At 40.6% G+C, this 17,916-nt stretch overlaps 1 protein-coding gene across 1 annotated transcript; it reads left to right on the top strand.

The window, feature by feature from the left end:
* Nucleotides 1-1,659: 1,659 nt before the first annotated feature.
* On the top strand, nt 1,660-17,904 carry LOC105386060 (ADAM 17-like protease). Its single transcript, XM_048628499.1, has 17 exons — nt 1,660-1,810; nt 1,883-2,122; nt 2,513-2,634; nt 2,909-3,050; nt 3,268-3,545; nt 3,680-3,739; nt 5,592-5,726; nt 6,237-6,375; nt 7,248-7,483; nt 8,171-8,309; nt 8,849-8,918; nt 9,057-9,183; nt 10,401-10,512; nt 10,744-10,859; nt 11,344-11,499; nt 17,383-17,492; nt 17,828-17,904. The coding sequence occupies exons 1-17, from the start codon at nt 1,750-1,752 to the stop codon at nt 17,883-17,885; spliced, it is 2,301 nt and encodes a 766-aa protein (XP_048484456.1). The 5' UTR covers nt 1,660-1,749; the 3' UTR covers nt 17,886-17,904.
* The last annotated feature ends 12 nt before the right edge of the window (nt 17,905-17,916 follow it).

The raw sequence follows: 17,916 nt of genomic DNA, 5'->3' as shown, positions 1-17,916 counted from the left end.
CAAAAACTAGTATATAACGCTGTAGTGCGCAGCCATTTCGACTATGCGAGTTTTATCTTAGACCCTTGCAATAAGGCTGCTTCAGAAAAATTAAATAAACTCCAATACAAATGTCTGCGCATTATAACTGGTGCCATGAAGTCTTCCCCGACCAACGCTCTACAAGTGGAATGTGTGGAACCTCCCCTCTCTCTCCGTAGACAATTTCTATGTGACAGATTCTTCTACAAGATCTGTCAATTTACCTCTCACCCTCTCCTTTACAAATTAGGTACCCTTCAACATCTATCTACTGTTCAGATCAATCAATCCCCATTAACAGTCCCACTTCTGCTGAGAAGCTTCATCAGATTCTCTAGACTTCCCAACACGACAGTGACGTTTCTCTCTAACCCTATGTTTAGCACCTCTTATGACGCCCTTACCTTTCAACCAAATATCATCACCGATTTTGGTGTGGAAAAAGATTCTCCTGACGCTGACCAAACCTTCAACTGTTTGGTAAGTAAAATGTTTTCAGATTGGTTATGCATATACACAGATGCATCCAAACCGTCAGACACTAGTGACACTGGCCTGGCAGTTTGGATCCCCAAATTCAGGATTATTCTTAGTTTTAAACGCCCTCCCGAGTCTTCTGTCTTCACAGGTGAAGCTACAGCAATCTATGAGGCCCTGCTTTATGTAGAGTCTCATAATCTTCAAAATTCCATTATCTTTTCTGATTCATTGAGCTGCTTACACGCCATAATTTCATTCCCTTTTCGGAGTAAATCCAAATTCCCTATTATATTTCAAATTCGAGAGTGTTTACACCGCTGCGTTACCCGTGGCATCAATGTAGCTGTGGCTTGGATCCCAGGCCATAGCGGTATTGTCGGTAATGAGCGCGTAGACTCATATGCTAAGAATGCTGTCCAAACTGGTTTGCCGACTCATTATAAAAATTTTGCCCATGATCTCGCCTCACTTGCCAAGCCAAGACTTGAAAAATCTTGGCAAAAATCCTGGGATCTTTCAAAAACAATAAAGGGAAAGCATTATGCTGATATACAACCAACAATACCCAAGAGACCATGGTTTTTTAAGTCTAAGTATATTGACAAACGCACCACATCTACAATCTGTCGACTGCGATTGGGCCACGTGTGTAGCCCAGTCCATTTGGCTAAGATCCGGGTCCGTGATAGCTCAATTTGCGACTGCGGGACGGACGAAGGCACAGTAGAACACTTACTGTTCAGTTGTCCAAAACTCCAATCCTCTATATATGACTCCCTACCTCCTTCAATCCCTCGTCCTGTTAATGTGAAGTGTCTACTAACCTATGTCCATTCCTCATTTGTAAATATTTTATCAACTTTTCTTAAAACTAACAACATTACACTCTAACAGTCCTCCCCTCCGAAATTAATAATGTAAATACATGTGATCGTTATACTAACATTAATCTACTAACTTTTGTTTGTGTTGTCTTGTTTCAGAATATTCATTCTCTGACTGAAATACATCAATTAGTAAACAAGGCTAAATAAAATACCGTGCAATCTCCAACACATGTTATTGGCGGAATTGACAGTGTTAGTCACACACAGTCAGAGAGCCACAAAAACAAAAATTGAATTGAAATTGATTGAAAACTCAGAAAAAAAATATGAAATTTTCTAACATTAAATAAAAAAGATAAACAAATTATTAATTATGATTTCATTGTTGCAAAAGTTGATTACTCTCGCATAATTATAGACAATGGAGATCATCATACTTTTTCCGTTCCTATTTCTACTTTCATTCAGCGGCGAAATAAAGGGTGGGTATCTTCAGTATTTTGCTTTTATTTTGGAGTAACTTTCCTAAAACTAACCCGTACTGTCTCTTTTAGGTTCTATTTACCGCAATCTGAAGCATTTCGAGACGATCCATGCGTCTAGTTTCGTCCATCATATAGTGAAGAGGGGTGCTAAACATTCTAATCATCCATTCAACACTATAAAGGAGTTACACTTCAAGACCCTGGGCAAAGACTTCAGGCTGATCCTGCACCCCCACAGCTCAGTCTTGCATTCGAATTTCAAAGCTTACACAGTAGATGGTGATGGGAAAGAAACTACAGTCCATGTTGGTAAGTGCAATACAAAAGCAGTGCCAGGTATTTTTTCATTCTCCCTTCCCTAGATCCACCACTTATTTCTCTTATGGGGCCTTCCCTTTCCAGCTCTGGGTCTGGGTATCCATCTTAAAAATTATACCTACATATATTTTTATAAATTTTTGCTTCACATACCTAGCAGGAAAGCTTCCAATATTTTTCTTTGTTATACAAACAATTCATGTACGTATGTATCCCATGCTATACTCTTACTTTTTATAAGACCAGTGAAAAAAAATCCAATGAAACTTTATTTTAGTTTGCCAACATGTGATCGGTTTAATACATATAACCATAACAAGTTCTTATGGTTGTTTATGATTGGCCAAAGAAACTTACTGACTCTTTACCCCACAATTTCAGACCGCGACAACTTCTACACGGGGCGAGTGTTCGGGGAGCAGGCCTCCGACGTCAAGCTGCACATGGAGGACGGAGTCATCACCGGCATCATACATATGCCCGATGAGACTTATCACATTGAGGTTAGATTTGGAAATGCAACCTTCTATTTAGATAAGCTAAAATTAGCTTTAAGTGCCATTTGATAAAAGGTTCAAGGTTTGTTTTTTTGTTAAATTTTTAGTTGTTTTGTATAAAGGCTGAAAATGAAGACTTTCATACCACACCACTTTATTCCAGCTCATATAAACAAGGGCATATACCTACCTCCTGTCTGACATAATAGTGTTGACTACTAAACTAAGAACTCTATCGACATATACACCCATATACACCCATATGCTTATTTCCTTGCAGCCTGCCTGGCGTCACACACCAGACCTCGGGGACAAGAACATGATAACCTACCGCTCTTCGGACATCCACTTCAGCTGGGCTGATGCTGATGGGACTAACTCCACTCCTAAGGCACCATGTGGATATGTAAAAGAGGGGAAAGGTGAATAGTTATTTAGATTTGATACAATTTACATTTCTATTTGAAATAATGTAAAAAATTGTAGATGCTATCTCCTTGTAATCTTAGATCAGACAATACTAAGAAGTATAACTACACTAAACAAGTTATAGAAGGACTATAACTTGTCTAATGGCAGCCATCTTTATAATTGTCTCTTTATTCGCAAACTTTATACTTCGGTTTTGTTTCTGCACAGAACTAGAGGAAAGCGATGACAGTGAAGAAGACACAGATAACATCAATTTGGAAGCCATACATGAACAGTCAGAAAAGGACAAATACAGGGAAAATCAAAACAGACAGCCAGAAACAGATGATCAGTCTATGAATACTGCTGCCAAGAGAAGGACGAAGCGGCAAAGTGACTATGAATACACTCCAACAAAGACTAGGTGCCCGTTGTTACTGGTCGCCGATTACAGGTTCTTTCAGGAAATGGGAGCTAGTAATACAAAAACTACTATTAGTTATTTGGTAAGAAAATGCCTAATTGTATAATAATCTAGCTCTATAATTTCATAAGCATTTTACTCTTATAGCTGAATCATTTTATTTTGATCTTCGTTGTAATTATATCCAACCCATTCACAATATTATGATATTTTCAGATAAGCCTGATTGATCGCGTTCACAAAATATACAACGACACAGTCTGGCAAGATCGGCAGGTGAGTGAGTGAGTGAGTGGAACAGCCAGATACACAGATACACAGATTCATTTATTTGCTAGAAACATGGGTACAATAATTAGGTCTTACATTAATAAAAAAAGTGTCAGGCAAGTTTCACCGATTGTTCGGTATGCAAATTATAGGTACATATAAAACATAAAATTAAATTAAATAGGCAGGTATATAAATAACAAAAAAACATGCAGAAACATGCAACCATTAATAAACATTATGAGGGAAAAGATTTGTGCCATTATAAAATTTATACAGATGTCAATCGTGCATTAACAATCGTAATTAATAAATAATAAAAATTATAATAATTTAAATTCAGATTTGGCACTAAAATTAATACTACAAGATATGATTTATGCATAAAGAATTCGTCTAATGTATAGAAAACCTTTTGAATAAGCCAGTTCTTAAGTTTGAACTTAAAGTGTTTTACAGGTACTTGTTTAATGTCCATTGGTATTTGGTTGAATACTTTGATTGCCATAATGTGGCAGTTTTTCCTGTATAAGGCACTTTTATTAATTGGAATTACAAGTCTATTTTTATTTCGTATGTTAAAATCCACTACGTTTCCTACTTGTTTATATATGTCCGGGTTATTTTTAACATGTATTCCAATTTCTAGTATGTACATCCCTGTTAACGTTAAAATATTAAATTTCTTAAATAATAATCTACAGGAATCTGTGGGTTTCCTACCACAGATTGCTCGTACACATTTCTTTTGGGCTAGAAAAGCTTTATTTATGTCGGTAGAGTTTCCCCATATCAGAATACCATAATTTAATACAGATGACACATAGCCATGGTATGCTGTGAGTGCTGCTTGTAGACCGGAGATCTTATTTAGTCTATAAAGTACATACACAAACCTATTATTTTTTTTGCAGACACTTTCTATATGAAATTTCCAGTTACAGTGTCTATCGATATTGATACCCAGAAATTTCACTTGTTCGGACTCTTTAATTATCACACCTTGGTGCTTGGCTTCAATATTTAGTCGGTTATTATTATAGTTCTGGAACTGTATGTACGTGGTTTTATCCACCACTGAAGCAACAGTTTTGTTTACCTCTAAGTCTTTTGTCTATGCAGTATTTATTATTCGAGACAGTTATGGATATATCGTCTGCAAATAAAGATGTTTGGTAGGAAGATATATCTGGCAAGTCATTGATGTATAATAGAAACAGGAGTGGCCCAAGAACACTTCCCTGTGGTACACCAAACTTAACCATTCTTGTTGAAGAATCGAACAGCTCAGTTACTGTGTTAACTTTTTTTTCAAGTCGGACAAACTGTTTTCTGCCGTCTAAGTAACTTTTTATCCAGTCCTGACCAGATTATGTGAGATAATTTTATAGATGATTGTCGTTTTTCAAGTCAATGTTAAAGTATTTATTTGTACCATCCATCCCTCCAAGAGCTCCTAAAACTTACGTGGTTCCTAAAAGGCCTTCCTTTGCTGTCATGAAAACAGAAACTATTTCGAAATGTAAATATGTTTTTCTCGTAAGCATTCCCGTGAACAATAGTCAATTGTTTTAACAGACGAGTACTTAGTCTTATCATCGCAGATTTCCGATATTGACAGAGTGAGATGTGTCATTGTTTGGTCCAATAGCATGTAGCAACGGAATAATAAATTACGCGGATTACGCGCAAAGCAGTAAAAATGTATCGGTACTCATCTGTAAAAAAAAATTGAGTACCTACCTTTGCAGGAAAAAAGGGTACTTATACTAATCCGAAAAGGGGTGACTCAGGGGGTCAGTATGAACAGCGTTTGTTCTACGAGTTTTGAAAATTCACACACTTACAAACCTAACAGGACATGGACGGCTTCAAAGGCATGGGTTTCGTGATCAAGAAGATATTAGTCCACTCGGAGGCGACGCGCGTGCGCGGGGGCGAGGCGCACTACAACATGGTGCGGGAGAAGTGGGACGTACGGAACCTGCTCGAGGTAAATATTACCTATGTGTTATGTAGTAGTACAAGATAGTAGAGTTAAAGAAATAGAGACATTTAATGGCTTTAGGATACACAGAAACAATTTAGCCATCTTCTACGCTGCGTTGTCTTTTTAATGTGCTTACCTACACCCGATTTAAAATGTGGCCAGTAAACTAATTTTTCTGACGAATTACCATCCCGCTACTTGTAATATGGATTTCAGAAACACATAATTATATTGTATCTATACATAACAATTTAACAACAACCAGAAACAAGGCTAACACTAGTGCTTATCACACAAATGTTTTCCCTAGACGGGATTCGAACCCGCGGCCCCGAGGTCCGTTATCGACGTCGATAAACTCGTTTAATTCATTCCACCAATCATAGCGTCGTATTTATGGCGAATCCCGATATAGCTACGTTTATCTACGTCCATAACGAACCCGTGTAGCGGCAGCAGGTTCACACCGCCTAAGCTTCGGTGCCGTCAATAAATTAACCACACATCTTCCAGGTATTCAGCCGCGAGTACTCGCACAAGGACTTCTGCCTGGCGCACCTGTTCACGGACCTCAAGTTCGAGGGCGGCATCCTCGGGCTGGCCTATGTGGGCAGCCCCAGACGGAACTCTGTGGGAGGGATCTGCACGCCAGGTCAGAAATGTCAAACATTGCAGCGGTGGGGCATCAGGGGGGTCACTCTATTTGACGAAAAGCGAAGTTTTGGAACGCTGCTGCGCGAGCCCCTCTATTTCGTTGTATTAAACGTGCCGAATTAAACGGCAGCTCTAGTTCGTTCGTTTTTCGTCAGTACAGAGTAAGCCGATCCAAATCGATTGACTCATAAACTGTTAGCCCTCAGAATGATTCACCCAACAAACATTTCGTCAACAAACTACGTACAAATTTCAGGTTTTCATTTGCTAGCGATTGAAGTACTGCATCTCCTAATCGTCTACTGCTGGACATAGGCCTCACCCAAGGAGTACTACAACACTCTGACATCGGGTTTCCTCATCTAGACAGGCTACATGTCTGTCCAAAATCTATTTTTTTGTTTTAAAATCAACTTGAACGCTGCCCTACTACTTTTTATTGGCTTATGTTTCGTTATTTCTTATTTTGTGTGCACTATTTTTATTTATATCTTTATGTTTGTTTTGTTTTCAGTTGGTTTGGTGGAGTGATATTATATTGTGTGAGTTTTACTTTTATTATTTGTCGCTTTATTTTACTTATTTATTTGTTGTGCATTGTTATACAGTTTCTTGAGAGTACTTATACAATAGTTGATATTAACTTGGTATAAGTTCCTAGATCTAGCCTCACATTGAAGCTAATGAGCATTGTTTATACACCACGACAAATATTCATTTCAATCCTAAAACACCAATACATATCGTAAGCGCTAATCTGTAATACATAGCCGCTTCCAAATGTATTATTTATGCTTGAGCGAATTACCTATATTACATACGAATCTTCTATCTCCTCTTATAAATAAATCACCCTCCCAAAACCCACAGAATACTTCAAAAACGGCTACACTCTCTACCTAAACTCTGGTCTCTCATCCTCTCGCAACCACTACGGACAGCGTGTCATCACACGAGAGGCAGATCTGGTCACGGCACACGAGTTCGGCCACAACTGGGGGTCGGAACATGACCCAGATGTGGCCGAGTGCTCGCCCCCGGCTAGTCAAGGAGGGTCGTACCTGATGTACACGTATAGTGTTAGCGGATATGATGTTAATAATAAGGTGCGTATATGGATGTTAAGGAATTTGGTAAAAAGTGACCTATCGCAAAGATTCAGGTGTATGTCAACCTCTTGTTCACCTGTTTACCTTTAGATAACTCTTTACGAAACATCCCCTATCTGTACTGTTACTATAAGTGTTAAACTCTGGATCTATAAGATTTTTCTAGAAGACAGGGCCGTTTTTGTCAGTTTAACTGGCTACTTATTATCTCTGAAAAGTTCCCAGAATTTCAAACAAAAGACAGATTAAATTCGTCTGTTGCTATCACAATAACATTCTTATCGATAAATGTTCTATGGTCCTGATATAGGGAGAAACAGCTGTAGCAATAAACTAATCTTATTAGTTGACCGTGAGGTTGACGCTTGGGTATAGCACAGTGGTGAAAGGATTGGCCAGTCAGATTGCTGCAAACCTAGAAAATTGAGTATAGACTACAACATTTTGTCAAGCATTTCTGTGTAATGTAAGGTTCTTACGAATGTTACAATACAGTCAAAAGCATGATAAAAAGTTTGTTAAAGGAATTAAAGGATGTTACACTAGAATGTGTTATATCAGAGAACGGCTTGTTGTTCAGCTACAAGTATATGTTGTAGTCTATACTCACCTAAGGTGAAGTTCAGCACCACTCACCAAAACTATTCATGCTTCCTATAATTTAATATTATCTTCCACCCGCAGCGCTTCTCCCCATGCAGCCTCCGCTCCATCCGCAAGGTGCTGCAGGCCAAGTCGGGGCGCTGCTTCTCCGAGCCCGAGGAATCCTTCTGCGGCAACCTGCGCGTGGAGGGCGGCGAGGAGTGCGACGCGGGCTTGCTGGGTAGGTAAATATGTGGGGACAACTCACACACGGTCATCCGATCCCAAGCTAGGCAGAACCTGTGCTATGGGTGTCGGACAACTGATATAGGTATCTACACAAATACATAGATAGATTAGATACTAAATATAAATATCAACAACCAAGACCCGAGTACAAATATCTGTCTTTAAACAAATATTTGCCCCAGCCGGGAATCGAACCCGGGACCTTCGGCATAGCAGTCAGGGTCACTAACCACTACGCCATTCGTAGGTTCTATTCTGTTCTGTCTCTAGTGGTTCTCCCCATGCAACCTGCCCTTATCTTAAGGATTAGCCAGTCCGATCTGTGGTCAGCTGATTACTCACGGTGAGTCGGACCTTTATAAAGTACAGTTGATACATGCCCTGTCCTCAATTATACACACCCACTGGACTATACTTTATTAATATCATTACGAAAACACGTCTTCGGCATGTCTTCGGTATTCCTTATCCAGCCACTACCGGTTACCTGTAGCAGATCAAGCAACTCAAAGAGTATTTTTATTGTTTCAGGCACAGAAGACAATGACATGTGCTGCGACAAAAACTGTAAACTAAGGAAGAACCAAGGGGCCGTTTGCAGGTAATAATAAAAATGAGTTGTATTTTATACCTTTTAATCGCAAGAAAATATGGAATGTATTTGATAAACATACAGTCATGTTTTTGTTAAGAAACGTTGTCTTAGCATGTTTGTAAAATAAATTTCCTTTCTCTCCAGCGACAAGAACTCGCCATGCTGCGCCGGTTGCGTGTTCGCGCCGCCAGGGGTCGTGTGTCGCGAGGCGGCGCACACCGCGTGCGAGGGAGAGGCCGTCTGCAGCGGCGCCTCGGCCGACTGCCCCAAGGTGAGAGCGAGACAGAGAGAGTGTCACTAGTAGCGTGCGAGGGAGAGGCCGTCTGCAGCGGCGCCTCGGCCGACTGCCCCAAGGTGAGAGCGAGACAGAGAGAGTGTCACTAGTAGATGGTGATATATCTGTATGTTGCGTGTTCACGCCGCCAGGGGTCGTGTGTAGTGGCCCCTCGGCCGACTGCCCCAAGGTCAGAGCGAGACAGAGAGAGTGTCACTAGTAGATGGTAGTATATCTGTATGTTGCGTGTTCGCGCCGTCAGGGGTCGTGTGTAGTGGCGCCTCGGCCGACTGCCCCAAGGTCAGAGCGAGACAGAGAGAGTGTCACTAGTAGATGGTAGTATATCTGTATGTTGCGTGTTCGCGCCGCCAGGGGTCGTGTGTAGTGGCGCCTCGGCCGACTGCCCCAAGGTCAGAGCGAGACAGAGAGAGTGTCACTAGTAGATGGTAGTATATCTGTATGTTGCGTGTTCGCGCCGCCAGGGGTCGTGTGTAGTGGCGCCTCGGCCGACTGCCCCAAGGTCAGAGCGAGACAGAGAGAGTGTCACTAGTAGATGGTAGTATATCTGTATGTTGCGTGTTCGCGCCGCCAGGGGTCGTGTGTAGTGGTGCCTCGGCCGACTGCCCCAAGGTCAGAGCGAGACAGAGAGAGTGTCACTAGTAGATGGTAGTATATCTGTATGTTGCGTGTTCACGCCGCCAGGGGTCGTGTGTAGTGGCGCCTCGGCCGACTGCCACAAGGTCAGAGCGAGACAGAGAGAGTGTCACTAGTAGATGGTAGTATATCTGTATGTTGCGTGTTCGCGCCGCCAGGGGTCGTGTGTCAGATAGAGTGTTTAATAGCTTTGCAATATCTACGCGGCCTGTCGTACACACAATTTCATATGCAGGTTTATTTTCCAGAAAGCTATCCATTTATAATACTTACCATTTTTGCAATACCCTGTATCGCTATTACTGACCAATGAACCGGTTTTACCACCCAATTTGGTCGTTTACTGTTTCTCCACAATTTAAATGAATTAATTTTTCATTCCCCATGAATCTAACCTCTAAAATCTCATATTTGAGCAATAAAGTATTAAATAAATAAATGAAGGCGAGACTCCATTGGTGCGTTGCATCGTCGCAGCCATTTTTTTTAAATGTCAGTTCCTTCGGGACTATTCGATGCAACACACCAATGGGGCCTCACCCTAACATCTCCTTTCACAGGCGCCGGCGATAGCGGACGAGCACGAGTGTCTGGAGCGCGGGCGGTGCCGCAACGGCAGCTGCGTGCCCTACTGCGAGACGCAGGGCCTGCACTCCTGCATGTGCGACATCGGTGAGTGTGTGTGCAGCTGGAGTAACCCGCCCAACATGTAGCTAAGATTACCCGTGAAATAGTGGCTGATATTACCTCCCCTTTTATAAATAAGGTAATAACTCTAGCAGAACTAAACTACACTACTAAACTGATTTTCAAAACATGGATAAGAGTTTGAGAATAAAGTTAATCCAAGAAATTCCAGGTATCACACGGGAAATTAAATAATATAATAAAGTATGTTTGCAGTGGCGGACGCGTGCAAGCGGTGCTGCCGTAAAAGTCTGAACAAGACGTGCTTCCCCGTCGCGCACAACGACATCCTGCCCGACGGGACACCCTGTATACAGGGCTTCTGTAATAAGGTAAGATATTCATAGTACAGTCAGCTTCATTAGTAGCTAGCATACACTGTTGTACCTTGTTAAACTATTAAGTGTAGGTATGTACTGCTTGCAACAATTTAAATTTAAATTTTTCTTAATTTAGTTTTTAGTTGTAAGTATTTTTAAGTGACATTCAGATACAATTTATTATTGTGAATTGAATAAATGATTGATTGATTGACTAAGGAACTGCCTATACATCCTTTCATCCAAAAGTTGTCTGGAAGAAATCGCAATAAGTGATAAGACAGCCTTTTTTACCTATATGAATCATCACCATCACTATTCACCACCCCACTGCTGGGAAAAAGATGAAGGGTTTTACGCCTAGTCCAATGAGTATACTACCACTACGTTTAGCCTAGTCCACCACGCTGGCCCAGTGCGGGTTGGTGGACCTATGAATAAGTTCTGTAAAGTGTCTTGTGTACAAATAAATAATACCTTCCCATCTATCTTCCAGGGTGTATGCGAGAAGACGATACAAGACGTAGTTGAACGGTTCTGGGACATCATAGAGGACATCAACATCAACAACGTGCTCGGCTTCCTGCGAGACAATATTGTAGGCGTGGTGGTGTTGGCGCTGGCTATTGTGTGGATACCTGCTAGTTGTGTGGTATGTCTTCGCCGTAATGAGTTATTTATACGTCTTCTTAATGTGTTGGTGATAAAAACTATAGCGGGGAGTTAATTGGTAAAAGGATAAGCCAGTCAGATTAGTTGCCAGTCGTTGATTGGTCAGGGTGCGCCGGAAATAAATAAGGAATTATGTTTATTATAAAACATAAGTAAATGAGAAGTCTTGGGTTCTTCTTGAATAATAGCGTAGTTTAATTAACTTTACACATTTTAGTATCGTTTTACATTTTAGTTGCAAACAATCATTAACAATCGAACAATAGTATTAAGCATAGAGAAGAAAAGATATAGTTTTTTATGGACACAGATTACACTAGTTTCACAGATTAACAGTTTGCACTTATGGCGCGTTTACACGCGTGAACATAGTCCCCCCGGTTGAAGGGATCTTCAATCACTATGCACATCGATTGCACGTCGGCCATTCGTGACTTCGCGTCGGCTCCAGGCATTGCTATCGGAGGTGCTCGCTTGCTGCGTAGCACTGCGGCATTCTTGAGTCTTCTTTCTTCGGAGACGGCAGCGACATTAACGGCCGGCCAATTAGAAAATGTCCAAGAGAAAAAAACTTATGGTCTTAAGGACAAAACGATAGGGGACATAGTCGGCGACTAATAAAAATATTAGTGAAAAAAATAAGAATCCTCAAACGTGAGGTTTGTGTAGCCCATGACCCTTTTAAAGTGGTACTTTGCGGAATAAATTCCAGCGTCTCACAAGTCAACGAAATAAGGAGCGTGAGATAGATAGATAGTATAAAATTGAAGTTGATGGAATCAATTGCCGCAACATTAGATGCTTAAAAAATTTAAAATGTACCTTGTAGAAGTAATAGCAATAGTTTGACAGCTCAATCACTGCCTCGAGATGTACACATTTGTATCTTTGACATACAAAATAGTTAAGTTTAGTTTAAGTTAAGCATAAACAATTGATCTTTGAAATTTGAATTATTAAAACCTACTTAGAATGGAGAAAGGACCAGTCATATGCATATTTATTATAGATGGGAGTTCACATAAACAGTGAAGCTCGATGCATGTTGGATCGTCACAAAAGGCTCGCCTGGGAACATAAAATGTTTAGAATATGGGCTAAATTAGCTTATAAAAAATTCCCAGTGTTTTAATAATAATATCATTAATAATTAGGTACAGTTACGTCCCAATAAAGCTTATGTAACTATAGTTGATAGCATTTTGAATTGGACTGTACTAGAAATTATAAAAAATATAAGTATATTAGAAAATATAGAAAGTATTGTCTTTTTAGTGATTTCACTGGGCTGACTTTATTTGAAATTAAATAGAAATACCTTAGCTTGTTAATGGTTGCATCTCAACCTAAACCCAAAGTATTGGTGGAATCACTCAAAGTCTCGTTTACATTTAAATTATAATTAGAATTTTTGAAAAACGATGGCAAGTTGGTCCTGAACTTCCTTAAATGTAAGCATGCTGAACTCAGAGTATCTGTAAGAGACTCTAATATGTTTAGGAGTTCAGCTTCGGTGTCATGACACCCAAAATAGCTGTGAAGTTCAGGGTTTAGAACAGCTGATTCAGAACAATGTTCCTGAATAAATGTGGAATAGGCTGTCTTCAGTTCAAGCTGCTTCCTGAAAAGCTTATCTAGGGCGAGTAATCGCTTTTTAGCATTAATATAGGATTCACCAAGACACTCGGGTGAATCAGGCAGTTTATTACTAAACTGACCATTATCTAGGCGAGTAGTGTTTGTAAGCAAATATTTCTCACAAGCTATCTCGCTGTCACTCAGTAAAGGCTTAGACTGGGGAAGCACTTCGGGCCCCCTGCAGCGGGCAAACTGGTTGTTCAGAGTGACATCCTCCTGCATGTTATGGAGAGAGAGGGAAAAGTTACTTCGCGAATTATAGATAGGTTCACAATTATCAATACACATAGGGCCGGACACGATCCAACCTAATTGTGAACTGCGCAAGTATGGCTTGCCTTTTCCTAATGATTGCTGTTTGTCGCCGACAACATCCCAAAATATATCGGCACCGATGAGAACATCTATTGGCGCTGGGGTGTTAAAACTTGGGTCAGCTAACATTATTTTAGGTGGAAATTTAAATTCTTTTAAATCCACATGGACCTTGGGAAGGTCACCTGTTATTTCCCTTAGGACAGAACATGATAGGGTGACCTTAAAATCCGAATTTGTTGACTGAAATTGGACAATACTGCGTTCACTAACGGAACTGCTGTTGGTATTGCCTATGCCGATTACCTTAATGTTTGTAGGTAAGGCATCCAAACCTAGTGTTTGTTTTAGGGACTCGGTTATAAAACTAGACTGGCTACCTGAGTCCAATAGTGCTCTCACAACGCATTCTTTATTAGTTTTTGGATTTATGACCCGTAGCAGTGCTGTTGACAGAAAAACTAGATTAGTCGGCTGGACGCTGATGTTGACCGCCGTGTCCGCTTGTGCAACAGAAGAGGCGCTCGTTGCTGGCTGTGGAGAAGGTAAAACCTTATGCAGCAGGCTGTTGTGGCGTTTTCTGCATTCCCGGCATGGACCCATGGGGCAGCGGGAGCTATGGTGACCCAAGCGGAGGCAATTAAAACATAATCCCAATTTAGCAGCTTCAGCAATTCGTTGTTCAACAGGCAACGCTAAAAAATTAGGGCAATCATAAATTCTATGAGTTGCCTTGCAAAACACACATGCAAATGTCGGGTTAGTGTTGTGTGAGAGCTGTGCCGTGCAAGTATAAGTTTTCGCTTGTGATTTGTGAGGCGTTTGTGGCTTAGATTGGTCAAACTTGTTGTTGCTACATGATTCTAGTACATCGGCTCTATCCTTCAGGAACTTGTTAAAAATTGCAAGTGTGGGAGAGTCACTTAAAGTGTTACGATGCTCTTCCCATTTTAGATTGGTTGGAGAATCCAGTTTTGATGTTATCATATGGATAATCAAAGTGTCCCAACTGTCTGTCGGTTCACCGAGGCTGGCAAGTGCACGCAGGTTCTTGTTAACATTGTCAATCAGCGTACGCAGTGATCTGTCTGACTCACGGTTTAATTTTTCAGTGTTGAAGAGTGAATTTAAATGGTAACTTATCAATTGCCTCTTGTTGTTAAACCGATCACATAGTAAAGACCATGCTTTGTCATAGTTAGACACTGACATCTCTAAGTTTGATGTGACACGGGCAGCCTCTCCTTCTAGGTAGGAATTAAGGTAGTGGAACTTATGAACGGGCTGTATACTCGGATTCTCATGTATCAGTGATACAAACATGTCCCTAAACTCGAGCCAGTGGTGAAGTGAGCCATCAAACTTTGATATTTGAATTTGTGGAAGTTTAAACGATGGACCTCCAGAAGGCATGCTATTGGATGCATTAGATTTAGGCTTCTCATTGCTTAGGATAAGCTGGGCTTTGGATATAAATTTATAGAAATCTTGCTCAATAAGTTCCCGCTCATCAAGCTCTGAATCTAATGCATCAGAGTTTAAAATCTCGATCTGACATTGTAAATCATCAAATGTTTTGGCCAATGACTCAATCTTTGCCAATCTTAGCGCAAGCTCATTAAGCTGCTCTGCACTTGGTTCAGTTATTGATAGTATAGTGTCAAGATAGTTATGAAACTTTGTTAAGCGGCCCTTTACGGAGCTACGCTTGGCAAAAAGTGCCTTTAGCTCTGTCATGCTTGTTTGTTAAGATAGCAATAGGTTTAAAATAGCAGTGCAGTGCAACTGAATGTACAAAAATAGATAGGTGGTGTCTCACGCTCCTCCTCGGTGACTTATTACCGCTGACCGCGAAGACTTGACCACAGGATCTGGGGCACTGCTCGATGTAGGCTGACTCTGGGCAGAGGACGCTCGTTGTGACGTGCACGAACCTCGCAGGATAGCGGCCCAGCTGAAATTGGTCGGCAGAGCAATGCTGATCACTTGTTGCAAACAAAGAATGCAAAAACTTGGGGGAAAATTGAAAACTAGTGAGACTTATAAAAACTAGGTAAGTTTCTGAAGTAGGAATAGTTACCTACTTTCTTAAAAATAGCAGAAACTTACAGCCTCTAGATAATTCTAAAAGAATTTAGGTATAGCAAACTAGGGAGACTTTAAACAATAGGTAAGTTTTCTGAAGTATGAATACTTGAAATTAATAGCAGAAAACTTACAAAGTCTCCAGCTAGCTCTGTAAGAACTAGACTGAATATTGAAAACTAGGGAGACTTTAAAACACTAGGTAAATCGCTGAAATAGGAATTGGTACCTACTTACTTGAAAATAGCAGCCACACTTACAAAGTCTCCAGCTAGCTCTATAAGAACTAGACTGAATATTGAAAACTAGGGAGACTTTAAAACACTAGGTAAGTCGCTGAAATAGGAATTGGTACCTACTTACTTGAAAATAGCAGCCACACTTACAAAGTCTCCAGCTAGCTCTATGAGAACTAGACTGAAATGAAAACTAGTGAGACTTATGAAAAATAGGTAAGCATCTGAAGTAGGAAACCTACTTGAAAGTAATAGCAGAATACTTACAAGTCTCTAGGTAGTTTTATAGAAAATAGACTACATTATCATCTTATTAGGAAGATGACATTGTTTGCAGTAGTAGAAAATAGCATAGAAAGTTATTAGGAACTAGAAAGAAGCATTTGTTAACTTGAAGATAGATAGAATGCTTGAAATTAGAAATTTGGACACTTAACTAATAGGCCAAGCCGATCTGGTGGAGATAGCCACTGCCGCTGCCGTTTGTAGAACTCGAAGATGGTGTGGAGGTCTGCCGCGTAGAATATTCCGGAGTCTCAGACGGCTGCTGCACAGGTGACGCTGCAGTTTTGATGTGTCGGATCGACGTCCTCAATAATCTTGTAGATACCCTGACGTGAAATCTGGACGATACCCTGATGATTGCTCGTTCGTCGGTCGTCGTGATAGCAGGCTGGGTCTTGATCATGATCATTTATAGCGGGAACAATTTGTTTGGCTTCCTTCGAGTTGGGCAAAATGGCGGGATCTTGAGCTTGGCTGCGAATGCGCCGCGTTGTTAATCGGTCATTGCAGAAGTTCTCGTCTTACGGTCGCCAAATTATGTTTATTATAAAACATAAGTAAATGAGAAGTCTTGGGTTCTTCTTGAATAATAGCGTAGTTTAATTAACTTTACACATTTTAGTATCGTTTTACATTTTAGTTGCAAACAATCATTAACAATCGAACAATAGTATTAAGCATAGAGAAGAAAAGATATAGTTTTTTATGGACACAGATTACACTAGTTTCACAGATTAACAGTTTGCACTTATGGCGCGTTTACACGCGTGAACAAACAGGAGATACTTCACTCGGATAGGCTGCTCGGATGTGTAAGGTACTTAAAGATTATCGAAAGTCAAGTCCATGGATCTGTTTGTTATAACAGTGCACCCTCATGCTATCTCATTCTAGGGTGTTCGTGGCAACACTAAAGCTAGATAGCAATCATTGTAGCTCAGTCTTTCAGTCTAATAGACTGTAGACGACCGAATGGCGTAGTGGTTAGTGACCCTGACTACTGAGCCGAAGGTCCCGGGTTCGATTCCCGGCTGGGGCAGATATTTGTTTAAAGACAGATATTTGTACTCGGGTCTTGGGTGTTGATATATATATTTAGTGTCTATCTATCTATGTATTTGTGTAGATATATCAGCTGTCCGACACCCATAACACAGGTTCTGCCTAGCTTGGGGTCGGATGGCCGTGTGTGAGATGTCCCCACATATTTATTTATTTATTTAATAGTAACGTCCCATATTTTCATATTGCTTTTATTCGATCCGATACTTTTTTTTCAACAACGAATTATTTCACTATTTCAGATAAGCTACGTGGACCGGCGGCGTCAGAAGCAGCAAGAGAAATATTACCACTGGGAGAACCAACAGGACTTGGTGCATCCATCGTCTCCGCGGAAGATACTGCATACCAGGTGACTATCTAACTACCTTAGCTGTGGCACTGGTGGTGTGGGAGGCCCTCTGAAATGGCTAGACTGGCGACCTGTAGACAATAGGTTGGAGGAAGGCCGAGGATAGTGCTATGGTACTCTTTGGGTGAGGCCTATGTCCAGCAGTGGACGATTATGATGGTGAATTTCCTTACATCAAAATAATTAATCACTTCTATTTCAAGTAAATGTGAATAACATTCAGATTCTGTCAGGGCTTATTTCCATTTATCTACTTATATTTATATTTTACATCCATTGCACAATCATTGATATTAGTGGTATCGCCGTCAAATAATTTCATATTTCTCTTTCAGGTTGCCGAAGCTGAAACCTGGTATGAAACAAGTCATTCAAGGGACAAGTCAGCTTTAGTTTTGTAAGAAATAATTATCAAAAAGTAACT

This window comes from Plutella xylostella, chromosome 21, assembly GCF_932276165.1.
Source record: "Plutella xylostella chromosome 21, ilPluXylo3.1, whole genome shotgun sequence".
In the NCBI taxonomy this organism is placed as follows: Eukaryota; Metazoa; Arthropoda; class Insecta; order Lepidoptera; family Plutellidae; genus Plutella; species Plutella xylostella.
This window is presented reverse-complemented; position numbering and strand designations above follow the sequence as displayed.